At 38.1% G+C, this 16801-nt stretch overlaps 1 protein-coding gene across 1 annotated transcript in view; it reads left to right on the top strand.

The window, feature by feature from the left end:
* Positions 1 to 16801, top strand: part of LOC123316628 (extracellular serine/threonine protein CG31145) — a 138218-nt gene that overhangs the window by 9942 nt on the left and 111475 nt on the right. Inside the window, exon 2 of the mRNA XM_044902805.1 lies at positions 12412 to 13457. Within this exon, the coding sequence (XP_044758740.1) occupies positions 13234 to 13457 (224 nt within the window). The 5' untranslated portion in view covers positions 12412 to 13233. The remainder of the gene's footprint in view (positions 1 to 12411; positions 13458 to 16801) is intronic.

Raw genomic sequence — 16801 nt, 5'->3', positions numbered from 1 at the left:
GCTTCAAAACCATCGAATTCTGGTTCTGCGCTTGATTTCTGCTCCCATCGGGTTTGCACGCCGGCCAGGAATTCGTACTTCGGGGAAAATCGAACAAGACAAGGGAAAAGGGCACAAATGTTCACCAATCTGGTTTCTGCTCCCAACGTGTTTTCACGCCGGCAGGGAAATCGTACTCCCAGCAGTGGTAGAACTCGAAACGGGAGGTTGAAACAGAGGTTCCAAGTTGAAAGTACGTACCGCTGTCTTACCTCTGGACTCGATATACGGCTTTTCTTGGATGTCGGTCCCAACGGTTGTTCTGGCTCTTGGTGTACGCGTGGTCATCCTTCGCGTAAAAGCTACTAGGACGAGTTACTACCCTACGCCAGACGAAACCGCAACGAAAAGGTGAAAATAACAGAGCTACGGAAATAAATCCAAGCAGAAAGAAATCCTGGCTACAAGGCTATCTTTAAACGATCTTTGATGATCCGTAATGGAAAAAAAGCTTGGACTCAAAAAGAAAATATCGAAGTATCACTCATAACAGGCTTTGTACTAAACATAGAATGAATGGACCATCGGGGGCGTCTGCTTTCGTACCCACCTGTGGGGTGTGGAAACGGTATGTCCCCCATATACCAAAAATTGGTAAAATTAGCATGGATCAAAATGTCTTGACTCTGGCTCGGTACTGACGAACAAAAACTCGGTATTCTCCAAATTCAGGATGTTTTTGACGCAGCTACATCGTTTTTAAGAACAGAAAAGAGGGGGTGAGAATGAACGGAATGTTTACGGTTTCCAACGATGTCGGAATCTTGAATTGGGATTTTAATATATGATAATCAAATCACTCTAAAATGAGGAGGAATTTTAACCAACAAATGAAACTTCTATCCTAGTTACTAAGTCCCTGAGAGTAACTTTGTCAGAACTGTGACAGTTCTGACGTTATAGAGTCGTTTCACTTCTACTCAATTAACTTTTTTTGTGCTTTCGGAAGTAAATTGAGAAGGTTAACGCTCGGTTTCATGAAGCTTGATTGAAGGATAAACGTCATTTCGTTTTCAATTAATAATTCAGTCATGAAATTTCGCAATAGGTATCATTCTCGCATGAAATTATGATCTATATACGTCCATTCTCGATTGCTACTTCCTCAACATAAGTTCAATACTGAAAAAGTTTTTGTCATTTCGTTTTGAAATCTAGTGACTGTCAAATCGTTGATCGGGCAATCAAAGGTCTGTGAAACCCACTGTGAGTGTATAACATTTTTGGAAAGGCAATCGAATAGGCTTTAACCCCCATTTCCCATTTGGGATTTGAAGGTTTGCTGTCATCACGTTTACAAGGTTTACACCAATTGGTTGCAACCAACTGTATGAAATGTCACCTCTTTTTGTATTTTCCCTGATTTTGCAGGGGGCCTGATATTGTGGGTGCCCCTTTTAAAATTGACACAATGTGAGGCTACTCAAGTAGCCTTACATTACCGAGGCAACCATGAGGTTGCCTCAACGTATCGCAAAATATCTTCATCTGAGCAACGATTTCTGGTTTCAATTTCAGTTCAGGAATTACAAAAACAAAATTAATGACCGTTATAACATTTCTCCACCATGGTTTTCTTTAACAAAAAACAGGATGTTGTAAAACTCACGACACACCTATGCATTCAGTTCCAATACCAATACCAACCAGCGATACCAACCTCAGTCGGCGTAGTAAAAATAGACAGACTCGGTAGTTACGCGGTTCGCAAGTGTGACTTCGATTGACGCAGTAAATCTCAATTTCCCATGCTCTCTTTGCTACCAATTAATTATTTGTACGGTGGTTAGCGAAGGCAACGTGACTAAACGGGCAAATGACCTTGCACCGATGCTTTGTACCTCCAGTTGCCTTTTCTCTTCTCCGTAAATAGAGAGGCTGGCATAGGAATGGCATACTCCACTGCACTTATCCAATATTGAACTTGACATTGAACTAGCGCTTTATTTCCGTTGCTAGATCTAACTAACGGTGAAACAGGTTGTTTTACATGGGGCTATCAATGCTTTCGCTTTCATTATGCTTGTCAAGGAGTATCTCGTACTACTGTACCTTTTCCAACATCTTAAACCGAAACCTCAATCAGTGAAGTTGTATTAACGCTTTCTTTGTGCTAACGCTTTTTTAACGTCCGTTATGAAGGCGTTCAAGGACCAGAAGTTGAAATTACTCAATTGTAGCATCGTGTCAAGGACGTGTCGTCTGCACGTATATTTAGGAATCCATTAACGCTTTTTCAAGTTAAGTTTGAAAGACGTTCAGCGTTCAGACAACTTGAAACTACTGCTGTTGCTGAAGTATAGTCAGGCATTCTCTTCATCAACGCTTTTTTAACGCCCGTTAAAAGGGCAAAGGAAAGCATGGTGTTGAGGAAATCATTTCATATGCAAGTAAATTCAGAAATCCATTCTCTTCATTAACGATTTTTTTAACGGATGTTGAAAATCATATGGCTTGATCCAGTGATCAGCCGAGTTTTGTGAGATGAAAGGAAGGTTTCTTTCAAATGCTCTTCATCATTTATGGGAGGTATAGGGCGAAAAAGCTCTTCTCCTCAAGCCCTCGTATATTTTAATTTAATGCCTCTTTTCACGATATGTTGTTCGGAGGTGTTGAAACACGCTACCACCCCTGGCTATTCTAGGAAATGGTCTAATAAATCTTCATTCGCTACTCCCTAATATCTCAATTCGATTGGATTTATCGATAGAATAGCGCTTATATTTTAATCTGGGTTGTTAAACCAAACGAAGACTTAGGGCTGTCGGATCTGAAAGCAGGATTTTGGCGTTATATATTCGGTTTTAATATAGGACGTGAGAAAAGAACATACGTTTGGTTAATACGAGGGCTCATATTAGTTATGGGTCATGAGATGAGTACTGTTCTCTTCGATGGGAAAAGTCAAACTTTGAATCTTTCCGAACAATCTCAGATTGAAAAAATCGAATTTTTGTGTGAATAAAAAGATCATATTATAGAAAACAGCAAGTCTTCAATGATAAAAATCATTAATATTTTAGTGCTCAATATAAATGGATGGAAATTTCGAAAAGAATTTTTTTAAGTGAGTTAGACATTGGCCACACAATCATTCCTCAATTTGAAATGATCATTTGGCACGTTTTGCCATGGTTGGTATTTTTTGGTCACATTCCCAGAATAAACGTTTAATGCGATATGCATCATTCGAATCTAGAAGTCTCGAATGTTCTCCATTCCATACTCATACGATTTGTGTTATCATGAATAAGCTATGAAAAGTCTAATGAGTCAATTTGTCGGGAAAAGTTGTCGTTATTGAATCATTTCAGGAGTAAATTCTAACACGTTCACACTATCGGTATTAACGGACAATTGCTTTTTGAATCCATCGAATGAGCATGCAATATTGCTCAATTAAAGGAAAAACCTCTCTTAGATTTGTTTTATCGATTTAGTACCCGAGTATATGAAACGCGACCGAATCAGAATTTTAAACATTTTATACAGCTGTCCTTGTTGATACTGATCAGCATAAAATTAAAATGCCGATCGTGATTAGAGTCATAAGTCCGAACTTTTTAGGATATCATTGCTACCTTGGCAATGTTTTTCACGCACCAAACATCCTTAATCGTAATTTTTCAGATAGAAATCGTTGTGATGAAATATAGATTCGATTTGATTATTATTGTCTGCAATCACGGTTTGGTACATACTAAGTGACATTAAAATGAGGGAATTATTAAAGATTTTTCGTAGACTAGATAGGTAAAAGGTTGAAAGGGGCTTGCTTTTCGTGAACAGTCCATTAGAATGGAAACCTTTTTACGATATCTTGATTTGTCTTGAAGATATAACGAAATTTTGATATTTTGTCGATTTTGAAAATGTGCTATAACTTCTTTATCCTCGAAGATATGTAAAACGATAAAAACTTAGTTATAGGCACTTTCTTACTGGGAATACTACACTATATTCTTTTTTAAATCTCTCTAAGGGTGAAAAAAAAACAATTTCTTTATTTTAAATGAGAATGCATTCAGAGGAGAGCGCGGTGACTTTTTTTAATTTGAAGCTAATCATTCAAAAATAACGAAAAAAATATAATCTCACAGTTTCAGCAAGCCGAAACAATAAAAATTTGCCGTAAAGGTTATAAAAATCAGTTTTTTTGAATTATCTCCTCTCCTGAGCTTCAAATTGTTTTAGCATTCGTTATAAAAGTTGTAGAGCATAACATTTTCTACAAATTTTGTCGAAAGCAATTTTTTCTACGCTTAAACGTTTCTGAGATATATGGCGATTAATGTAGATTAGACTAGGATACCACATTGACCTTGGCCTTTCGCATGTGTGGCTAAGCTCCTCGCCCTTATCACCCTCTAGCTCGAAAACGGTTGAGGGTATGTAAAATTGCTTCAGACAAAAGTTGCATAGAATTTTATTATCTACAACTTTCATAATGGATACTTACTTCTCAATAATTGTAAATAGGTTCACTCTGTTTAGATATTATATAATTTTACTTCATGCGAGTGTCTATTTATTATGTGACGTGTTTGATATACAATAAAGATTTTATTTTACCATCTCCAACTCAATCATTTGGTAACAGTCCACTTTTAAGTAATTGCCAAAAATCTCAACACCCAGATTGTTCAACATTTGGTCCTTCGGGCCGGATGATTGAGTTGGAATTATCATTCATTCATATCACATTCATCTCAAAAAGGTCATGTCTCAAAAGTCGGGAGGATCTTCTCCATCTCCAAAAGAGGATGACACTCAACTCCAGGTCCCTCCTACTCGATCGTCCAGATCTTCCACATCTTCGCAGCCTGATGTGGGACCTCAAACTCGCTCGGCTGGTCTTCCCACCAACATCAAATTAAAAGTCGCTACTCAAATGAGTAGACTGCAACTCATGAAGGACATCTTCTCCAAGCTGTCCAACGTCTCAACATGGACTGTGCAAGACCTGTCCCACACTCAAGAACAACTGCAAGACCTTCACAAGAACTTCTCAAAGACTCATTCGTATTTTGAGTCAGCGTGGCCTGAGTCTTGTCTCGACCACGAATACTTCGCCTCCTCAGTCTTCTGAGGATATTATTGAGAAACGATTAGATCTCTTTTTTCGTACGGCCAGTCCCACTACGCAAACTGTCAGTTTAACATGAATTTATTATCAGAGACACGTAGGGCATATACAGTGGCTTAATCTGACACGTTCTTTTATGTAAACCTGACGATTTTTTTTACATCTTTGAAAACCTGCAGACGCTTTCCCTACCTCTGAATATGCATACATCATAGAACCTTTTTTTTTCTTTCTACCATCTAATCTTCAAAATCCACTAGGTCTCCACGACAATCGAGTAAATCCCGATTTAGCATCGTCGGCTCCCCAACTATCAAGACAATGAGCGGGTTATTCCTAATTGAATCTCTGATTGGAATTTTTTTCTAGTTGAGTTAGTAGAGTAGTAGAAGAGCAAAAATTCCGCAGTCACAATCCAAGATTCATCCGGAAATGTGGACTCAATTTAATCCACAATTTCAGCCACTCCTGAGGTTCCCAACGATTTTTGACTGGGTTATCCCATTTCAACCTATTTGTTCTGTTTGCTCAACTGATTCGTACAACGAACCGAATCCTCGACATCATGTGTGCCAGGAATGAAATAAATCAACACCATTCCATCTGAAGATTCCACTCCACCGTCGAGAACACTCCGTACAACACCATGGCCACGCTCGGCCGCTTTCATGTACAATGGACCTCAAACCTTGAACCTTTCCTCACTGTTTAACACACACACATCCCATTCACATGCCGCAATTACTGGTTAATATGTTCTCTGCGAGCGGGGCAGAGCAACCAGCTCCCTAGACGCGTTCTGACACAGTTGTTTGAATAAGGGATTAGTGAATCTTTGTGTTAAGCTTCTTGGGAAATTATGTTGCGATTAAACCCGCCAACATCTTCGCGGCTTCCTGCTGAACTAGTTCGAATTAGTTTGTTCGTTTGTCGCATCTCATGAATGGTTGTCGGGTCAATCAGTTTGGATGGAGGAAGGAACGATTGAGATCGAGGGAATAGTGAATATCTCTGGTTGATTCCAGTAGGAGAGATCTTCGAATCTCCAGTGAACACTGCGAATTTACTTACCAATAATCTAAGATCTGAACTAGGGTGTCTTCTGGCCCAACCTTGAAGCGAATTTCATTTTAAGGATTTTTTTTCTTCAGTCTTCATTTCGTTTCAAATAACATCAAACGGTTCTACGTAATTATTAATGAAAGTTTATTTAGGCTAGGATAAGTTTTATTCGATGTCCAATAGAACACATTGGATTCTTCGTACACAGGTGCCATTGGCCAATTCATACAACGTTACCCAAAGTGTGATATCACATTTACTCTTATTTTCATTATTATTTGTAAAGTTGTGGCTCGGTTAGACTTTCGGGTACTCCTACCTTGTAGATCTTTTGTTCTCTTTCCTACTCATTCATAGGAACCCAAGGAGGTCGTCAATGGTTTTGATAAAACCGACTACATCCTTAGGAGCCTTGAAAGTTACCTCGTGAGCTTTGTCGCCATATGAAAGGTTCTTAGGCCAGTCAGCTCTGGACACTTGCATACCATGTGTTCAGCTGTTTCTGCATCTGATACACAGAGTCTACTGACTTTTCCTTAAGGTTCAAATATCATTCATAACGTATGGGGAAATCAGCAAATGACGTATAACAGCCAGCAGTCCTATCATCATCCGAAGCTCAGCTCGTGACAGCTTCAGCAGCTTTCTGGTATACGTCGGTGATATCATCTCGATTTTCTTTGACTAAGTAAGTGAGTCCAGGAGTGTTTATCCAGAGAAACACTCACAGAAAGGCTCAGGTCTAGCAGGCGTCAATCTCGATGCTCTTTTTGCAAGTTCATCTGCTTATCCATTTCCTTCAACACCACAATGCCCTGGTACCCTTCGTAGAGTCATTTTGTTGCCTCTGGCCTGTTGCTTCATGTTATAACGGCACTCCCATGTCTGCAGAGATCCCTGGCAGTATGATTCTAGGGACCTCAGCGAGGCTTGGCTGTCCGTGGTGATATAGATATTCGTCGCTTTGAGATTCATTTCAAGACACTCCTGAGCGCATACGTAAACAGCCAGTGTCTCGGTCTCTAAAATAGAGGGTTCACTTTTCAGGGCTTTAGAGACACTCAGTTTAGTATATGCTAGTACCGGTGCCTCTCTCTGATTTTGATCCATCAGTAAAGCATGTGGATGACTACTCAGAAGACTGTGCTTCTATGGAGTTAATCTAACAAGGAGACCCTTGTTCAGAAGATTTTCACTTACTGGCGAATACAAGCTTCAAACATTATGGTGGACAATGAAACAGGTACACTGGCGAGTAGTGATTGGAGAAGAGAGAAGACAGAGAGTTTTAGTGCTCTCAAAAATATGTCTATTTGGAATAAAATACAAAATCTTTCCTTCACTCATCCTTTCTGATTTCAACAGGAATTTTATTCGTACTTCTTATATATTAACGTTAATTTTCACTGTACTATCTCAGATGTCATGTGAGAAACGATACAGTAGAAATTCCCAAGACGATGATTTTTTTCATGCAGTGCAAATTAATAGTGCATTGAAATTTCTCGTCGTTTCCATAGAATGCACTCCACGTCGTTGCATTCAAAAGTGGAGCCTCCATTCAGTCCATGATTATAATCTGTTTCACTTGGTTTACCCATGTTTAATGAGATCCTTATGGAAATTCCTGTCGATTAACGTAATTTTCACGTTGGTAGATTTCATTCCGATGCAGATTTTAGGGATATGCGCGTACTAAGTGCTGGAAAAAGCGCTTATCAATAATTATGTAGTACTGGGTGGCGCTGAAATGCACGCCTCACGCTGCATTTTGCCGGGAAATGTTCCCCGACCGTGTTTTATGTGCGACGATACTTCTTTCATTTGAATATTAAATCTTTCTTTAATCGTTTTTGTCGTTGGGTTGAATGTGGAACTGTGATACCGAAAGAAAATCATTTTTTCTACCTTCGTTGAAGCAGTTTATACTGGATGAGTCGAACGTACTTCTTGTCAGATCAACTTCGATTCATTCTTTTTAATGAAATACAGGATTGAGGTGAAGCATATAGTAGTAAAGAACTATTAGACGCTTTATGATGCATTGTGCTTGTCTGCAGAGTTTCATAAATACTTTTTGTTTTGTTTTGAAGTTATTTATTTACTTACAGCATGTTCCAATTCGAAATATGCCTTTATTTTCATTTTTAGGACTACCGGTAGATTCGGGTGACTAGGGACAGTCCTGTAACTTGGGACAATTACCCCCTTGCAGATTTATTTGTTTCTTACCATTTATGAGTGAAGGAACAAACTTATGAGATTGTGTAGCGTCCTTTCGGTTAGTTTAACAATTAATTTCTGTTAAGATTGCCGTGACCAGAGCGTTTGAATTGACAGGAAAAATTAAAGAATTCTGGAGAGTAAAAGCGCGTTTTTTATGGCCCTTATACTTTCTAGTGTCCTGTACATGTGTTTCACTTCGTGCATGTGTAATTTTTTTTTCTGGATACGTGGGATATTGGAATATTGGATATGTCATGAAACAAGGTTGTTTACAAATCAAACGGCAGCACGGATCTCATTCATTTATTTTGTTTCATAGGGTGACTTGGGACAATGCTGAATAGATACAAGCGGCGCATTGGCAGCAGGAAATATGCCGATTTTTCGCAGGATATTATTATTTACGTTATTTCCACGAAGAAATAACGAAAGAATGAAGGAAATCAAAGTTCCCTTGTTTTGTTAAGTTTTATTACATTTCAGTTGCAATATATTTACTTTCGCTGTAATAGGGGTTTATCATTTAATTTCCTTACCGAATTTCAACTATATAATCACAAATTCTAATTTTTCAAAACTATACACCGTCCCAAGTCACCTATTTCATTTGAGATTTGAGAAATCAATGGATTTTAACTTGTGGCCCAAGCCTCCCAAATCGGTGGGTGACTTGGGACAAGTATATTTTATTTTTTTAAATTTATATCCGAATTCTGAAGCATGATATATATCCTAATCAATAGTCTGAGTCATTTAGCATATTTGAACCTCATTCTCACATGAAAATAGGTCACCGTTTTTGAAATATGACAACCCTTTATGTTCAGATCTTGCGCTGTTATTGAAACGGCTTCAAATACACCCAATATCACTCAAATAGCTCATCCTAATGGCATATCAATGAAATATTACCGCAAAATGGAAGATTAACTATCTATATTGACATAACATCTACCCTATTTCACACTATACCATTAAAACGTCAAAATTTACCTAATCATTCATTCGGAATCGAAAACAGTGTGCAGGTATTTGCTCGAACAGATAAAACCCACATTGATCATCCATTTCGCGTTGTTTTCGCATCAAGTCGACTCTGTTCACTCCACGTGGGTTTTTTCGTGCGTGAATACCTTTGAAATTACGTATAATGTGTACTTTCAACGTTGCATTCAATTTTGTCGAGTATCTACGTCCCCATCAAATATTAATTTAGACGCGGATGCCGACGGTATATGACAGCGCCTCGTTACAGTTATTGGATTTTTCGTATTTGAATTTTTTAAGCCGACGAACGCGTAATTGGAATGAATATATATATGCTCTTTTTTCCTGACAAGCTCTCGGTTTGTTATTTCCGATATTGAGCACCTAATGTTGAGGATCCGTTAACACTTGTCAAATTTGGATGACGGAAATCCAACATTCATGTCTTCATTACGTGATGAGCTACTTCCTTAGTATTCTGTACGTTCGTTGTTCTTGAAACGACAACGATCGGTTGACAAAGATCAGTTATGCTCATACCGAATTCACTTGTATGCATTGTCTGTGTGCACTACTTGCCGGCAATCCATTTACAGATTCAGAGCATGAAGAAAACGGTGAAATGTCCTAAGGTATTCATAATGAAAACGTTCAGCATTTTCATTCATCTTCAGTTATGTAAGCCTAGATTTTTATTACCGTTGTCTATGGAGTTCTTTCTCAACCGGAAGGAATCAGAGACGGCTTTTGAAAACGAAATAAATGAGATGAACTGATTTCGAAACCGTATCGTTTCAACCCTTACTGTTCCAACCCCTAAAATTTGAATATAGATATGAATATAGATTTGAATAAGATAGGGTAAGTGATACCTCATCTGAAAGGCCTATCTATTCTGAGTTCAGCATATCTATTTATTCGTCATTTAATCCATTCGTTTTAGAAATATTCACATTTTAATTTCAAACAATAGTTATTGATTTTCTCTTCAAGATGCTGTGAGAATCAATCGATTTTTCTCTCATTTATTCTGTAATTTTGATGATAAATCTGCTTTACGGTTTCTGCACTCGTTTTTCTTCAAAAACAGAAAAGTCATTTCAATTCTTTTTGCCAATGAATAAATCATTTTTACCTTAATCATTACAGAAAGAATCGATGAGTAATATTGTGATGTTTGTTGTAGCGCAGTTAACGTTTGTTATCGAAATCACAGAATAAATTAGTGGAAATTTGTTCGATTCATACAGCATGTTTAACGGAATAACAAAGTTCAAATTTGAATATCTCGAAAACGCATGAATTAACTGAACACTTTTTGACTACGTTGAGCTCAGATTAGAAATAACTTTGAAATGAGATATCACTCACTCCATCTTCACTGTTCAGAATATAAGGATTGTTACACTAAGGGATGGAGTAATATAGTTCTGAATTCAATTTTAAAAGCTGCCCCCTTTGAATCAAAAATCGACGTGTTAGAGCATTTTCTAGAAAAAAATTCATTCCGTCTGTTATCTCGTCTGAGCCCACTCTGTATATTGAATCGATGTGGCCGATACTTGATGAAAATCCATAATTGAACTTCAAACTGCAAAAAAAAAGTCACGTGTACATTCTCCAGTGTGGTGGTTTTTTTTCTTATTTTGAAGCTAATGATTGAAGAATAACAATAAAAGTTGACCATAAAGGTCACAAAAATCAGTTTTCTTGAAATTATCTCCTCTTCGAGCCTTCAAATTGTTTTCGCATTCAATATAAAAGTTTTAGAGCATATCATTTTCTACAAATTTCGTCCGAAGCAACTTAATAATTTTTACGTTCAAAGATTTTTGAGATATGTGACGATGAATGTAGATCAGACTGGGATTCTACATTGACCTTGCCCTTTCGCATTAATGGCTAAGCTCCTGGCCCTCATCGCCCACTAGCTCTAAAACGGTTAAGAGTATGTAAAATTGCTTCAGACAAAATTTTTATAGAATTTTATTATTTACAACTTTTATAATGAATACAGAAACGATTAGAGGTATAGGAAGGGAGATATTTTGAAAAAATGCATTGTTATTATCTTCAAACTGTCAGATCAAGAAAAGTCACACGTCTGCAACACCAAGATTAACCATTTGTATAAAAATCTGTCAGATTAACATGAATTTATTATCAGAGACACGTAAGGCATATGGAGTATCTTTATTCAAAATCCTCTAGGTCTACACGATGCTTGAGTAAATTCCAATTTAGCATCGTGGGCTCTCCAACTATGGCGAATATTCTATATTAACAACTACAGCGGAAATGACGAACTTGCAGTCTTCAATTTGAACAGAATCATGACAGTAACCGTTGATGGACTTTAGACTTATGACTTTCCTAATGTAGGTCTTTGTCCCTACTTATCAAACTGTACACTTCAGAGACGATCAGAAATTGTAGTGGCGTTTACGCCTTTCAATAATTAACAGTTCTTTCACATGCAAGTATTAGCTGAATATACGAATCAATGATTGTTAAACACCCAGAGAATCATCAAACTAATCACTCCGCTTTCCACCGCCAACAAAACCAACACGAAACCGAGGCTGTTAACTCAATGGGAGCAATCAAACGTTTCCGATCCAATAATGAACATTTCTAACACTTCTGAGCCCGAAAGTAAACATTCCCATCATCCCAACCTACAGAGTGAAACCGAAACAATCGCCGCTTGGCTAGAAATTGGAACGCGTTCTGATAAGTCACGCAGGGCGTCCATTATCTAATTTTTCATCCGCTTTGTCCGTACACCGGCATTTTCCACGCTTCGATGAAAAATTTCACTGGCCTCAGGAAACCGATCTGTTTACACTCCGGCAAATTGTCCGGATCGCATTCGCGTTTGTCAACCGGTGGCATCTATTTGTTTGCAGTTGAAGGCCTTCATCTCCAACAAGCACAAGTTTTTGTTACGTATCCTTCCTTCGTTGGTTGAAGGTTTTAAGGCATCGCCTCATGTAGCTTTTTTTTTGCAGGCACTGGTTCGTTAACGAAGGCTGAAAGACCTGGCTCAGCGAGACGGAAGGCTGCAATGTTCAGACATCGCAGCCCCTACCTTGGATCACTCCAACAACCATCATGGCGACACCAAATTAAGCACCCCACCCTCCTACAACTACAGCTACCAGCCACCAGTACCTCCACCTCGAAGGCCAAAAACATCCTTCCAAATACAAGCTCAACATCAACCCCTTTCACCATCACTGCCAGATCAACATCTGAAGGAAGAGGGGATAGTCCAAGAACAGGCTGAACCACTTCCCGAAGGTTACATCCACGACCACTACAGCCCTAAGTTGGACAGGTTGAAATTCGTAAAATCCAGATCGTTCGAAGTGTACACCGACAATTTGCGCCATAAGAAATCCAGGGATTTTCACGCCGCTGTTAGAGTGAAGCGGGATTCCGAGTTGTTGTCAAGTAGTTCCAACGAGGATGTTAAACTGAATGAAAGCGGTAAATTAAATCTGTCCGATAGGAAAGATAACAGCTACCATAATAGGCGAGTTATCAAGGAGACTTACAGGGGTATTAATGTAAATAAGTTAATTTCGAACAGTGATAAGCGAGAACACACAACCAAAGCGATATCGACCAAAGAAAAACCACCGAACCGTACAGATAAGACTGGCGTTCAACTCGAAGAACATAGAATCAAGTCGAAGTACAGTCCGCCTCCCGGAGCGGATTTTTGCGCTGAATCGACGAACGATTTAAAGACTAATAATAAAAACAATAAGAAATTGTTGAACTTTGAGTTTGATAAGAGTTCAGTCGGTGTCGCGGACGCGTTGAACATGTTTCGGATGGGACTGAAGTTGAAGGAAAGGTTCGTGTTGGGCTTGAGTGTTGCGGCAGTGCTTTTTACTCTTCTTCTTATCATCGACATCCAGATGGACTATGGTTACGCGGAAAATTACGTAGTGCCCTCGCACGGTAGGGTGAGGTATGTGCAGAAGGAGGATGGACCAGAAGCGGCTTACAACAGTTTTAGGAAGAGGTTTTTGCAGAAGACCAACAGGTTAGTTCGAGATTTTTTTCTAGGTTGTCACCCAGTCTTTTCGAAATGTTTTAATGGAGTATTTAGTGATTTGCGCCAACCTCCATTGTTCAGATACTCCGAAAAGAATCCCCCAAAATCAGCTACAAGCACAAAACGAAATTTGTTTATGTAGTGTTGAATTGAATTCTCAAATTTGCATGCATCAAGGTATTAAAAGATGCCCTGTCGTGGACATCAATTTACTTTTATCTTAGATATATTGAGGGAATGGTAGCCGATTGACCTGAGCATGGATTGTGTATCTATTGAAAATTAATCAATCTTGAAATGCATCATTACGGTAAATGAAAAGTTACGCTCCTGTGAATTTTATTGTTATGACTTCTGATGTATATTGTGCTGTTTTTAACGTCCAATCGCATTAATGCTCATAAATTTTGTTTAATAGTATCTCATATTTCAAATTGACCATGATGAAAACAACTGCAGAACAGTGAATACGAATATTTTTCCCGAATTACGAATTTTCTGAAAACTCCCAAGATTTACTTGATATTCCTGGGTATTATATTAACTAATGATCTATTAACGATGGATGATGTTGACCAGGAATTGTTGGATCTCTCCAGTTGTAAATATCATCAAATTCCTGATACACAGCCGATGATTATGTCCACAAAATTAATTCTATGCAGTTTCTCATGGCTTTCGAATGAATCACATTGAATAGAACATAAACAGAACTATATCTCCCTATAGGCAAGTGAATCAGTGGATTTTATCGCTACCTTATCAACCTCAAGTTTGTTTTAGTTACGTTTCACATAATAATCCTATTCGTTACTCGGTCAAATAGCTTCTCGACAGGCATTCTCTCATCTGAGAATTTAAATTTGCTGTCTTAGGATATAAAGTGCATAGAGTTTGTTTTGAGGATTCTAGAAAACCAAATTCATAGTTGATGATTCCACAGAGAATTGCACTCCAGAGAGCCTTTCGAAGTCAACTAGAAAATGAAAAGTGGAAAAACAAAAAAAATTATTTTCTCCTAAACAGGCCGAAATTTTGGTATGAAAATATAGGTTTTCGAACACGCTGAATCTATTGCGAGTAATTTCAAGAGCCTATCTCCCTTCGTTTAGATTTTCATCTTGAAAATGCCATTTTTCAAAAATTGCAATTTTCAATCTGCGATATCTCCTGTTATATTCGTCTGATCCAATTGGGATTTCCGGTTCTATAATCAGCGTTGCCTAGGCTTCCATCCTAGCACAAAAACTCGATATCGAAAATCTCGATTTTTTGGGTCAAAAATGAGCAAGGGGTTAGACCCCCCTAAAATGATATATTTGCTAGTCTGTCCAAAAATCAGGATGTTCTGTTACTGTCCTAGGATATGGAGTGCATAGAATTTGTTTTGAGGATTCTAGAAAACCAAATAGTTGATGATTCCATAGAGAATTGCACTCCAGAGAGCTCTTCGAAGTCAACTCGAAAATGAAAAGTGGAAAAACAAAAAAAAATTTTTTCTCCTAAACAGGGCCACATATTCGAAATTTTGGTATCGAAATGTAGGTTTTCGAACACGCTGAATCTATTGCGAGCAATTTCGAGAGCCTTTCTCCCTCCGTTTAGATTTTCATCTTGAAAATGGCATTTTTCAAAAATTGCAATTTTCAATCTGCGATATCTCCTGTTATATTCGTCTGATCCAATTGGGATTTCCGGTTCTATAATCAGCGTTGCCTAGGCTTCCATCCTAGCACAAAAACTCGATATCGAAAAATCTCGATTTTTTGGGTCAAAAATGAGCAAGGGGTTAGACCCCCCTAAAATGATATATTTGCTAGTCTGTCCAATAATCAGGATGTTCTGTTACTGTCCTAGGATATGGAGTGCATAGAATTTGTTTTGAGGATTCTAGAAAACCAAATAGTTGATGATTCCATAGAGAATTGCACTCCAGAGAGCTCTTCGAATTCAACTAGAAAATGAGAAGTGGAAAAACAAAAAAAATTATTATCTCCTAAACAGGGCCACAAATTCGAAATTTTGGTATCGAAATGTAGATTTTCGAACACGCTGAATCTATGGCGAGCAATTTCGAGAGCCTTTCTCCCTCCGTTTAGATTTTCATCTTGAAAATGGCCTTTTTTCAAAAATTGCAATTTTCAATCTGCGATATCTCCTGTTATATTCGTCTGATCCAATTGGGATTTCCGGTTCTATAATCAGCGTTGCCTAGGCTTCCATCCTAGCACAAAAACTCGATATCGAAAATCTCGATTTTTTGGGTCAAAAATGAGCAAGGGGTTAGACCCCCCTAAAATGATATATTTGCTAGTCTGTCCAAAAATCAGGATGTTCTGTTACTGTCCTAGGATATGGAGTGCATAGAATTTGTTTTGAGGATTCAAGAAAACCAAATAGTTGATGATTCCATAGAGAATTGCACTCCAGAGAGCTCTTCGAAGTCAACTAGAAAATGAAAAGTGGAAAAACAAAAAAAATTATTTTCTCCTAAACAAGGCCACAAATTCGAAATTTTGGTATCGAAATGTAGGTTTCCGAACACGCTGAATCTATTGCGAGCAATTTCGAGAGCACATCTCCCTCCGTTTAGATTTTCATCTTGAAAATGGCATTTTTCAAAAAATGCAATTTTCAATCTGCGATATCACCTGTTATATTCGTCTGATCGAATTGGGATTTCCGGTTATATAATCAGCGTTGCCTAGGCTTCCACCCTAGCACAAAAACTCGATTTCGAAAATCTCGATTTTTTGGGTCAAAAATGAGCAAGGGGTTAGACCCCCCTAAAATGACATATTTGCTAGTCTGTCTGAAAATCAGGATATTCTGTTACTGTCCTAGGATATGTAGTGCATAGAATTTGTTTTGAGGATTCTAGAAAACCAAATAATTGATGATTCCATAGAGAATTGCACTCCAGAGAGCTCTTCGAATTCAACTAGAAAATGAGAAGTGGAAAAACAAAAAAAATTATTATCTCCTAAACAGGGCAAATTCGAAATTTTGGTATCGAAATGTAGATTTTCGAACACGCTGAATCTATTGCGAGCAATTTCGAGAGCCTATCTCCCTCCGTTTAGATTTTCATCTTGAAAATGGCATTTTTCAAAAATTGCAATTTTCAATCTGCGATATCACCTGTTATATTCGTCTGATCGAATTGGGATTTCCGGTTATATAATCAGCGTTGCCTAGGCTTCCACCCTAGCACAAAAACTCGATTTTGAAAATCTCGATTTTTTGGGTCAAAAATGAGCAAGGGGTTAGACCTCCCTAAAACGACATATTTGCTAGTCTATCTGAAAATCAGGATGTTCTGTTACTGTCCT

The sequence above is a fragment of the Coccinella septempunctata genome, chromosome 7, assembly GCF_907165205.1.
Source record: "Coccinella septempunctata chromosome 7, icCocSept1.1, whole genome shotgun sequence".
Lineage (NCBI taxonomy): Eukaryota > Metazoa > Arthropoda > Insecta > Coleoptera > Coccinellidae > Coccinella > Coccinella septempunctata.
The sequence above is the reverse complement of the archived record's forward strand: the minus strand, read 5'-3'. Positions and strand labels throughout refer to the sequence as shown.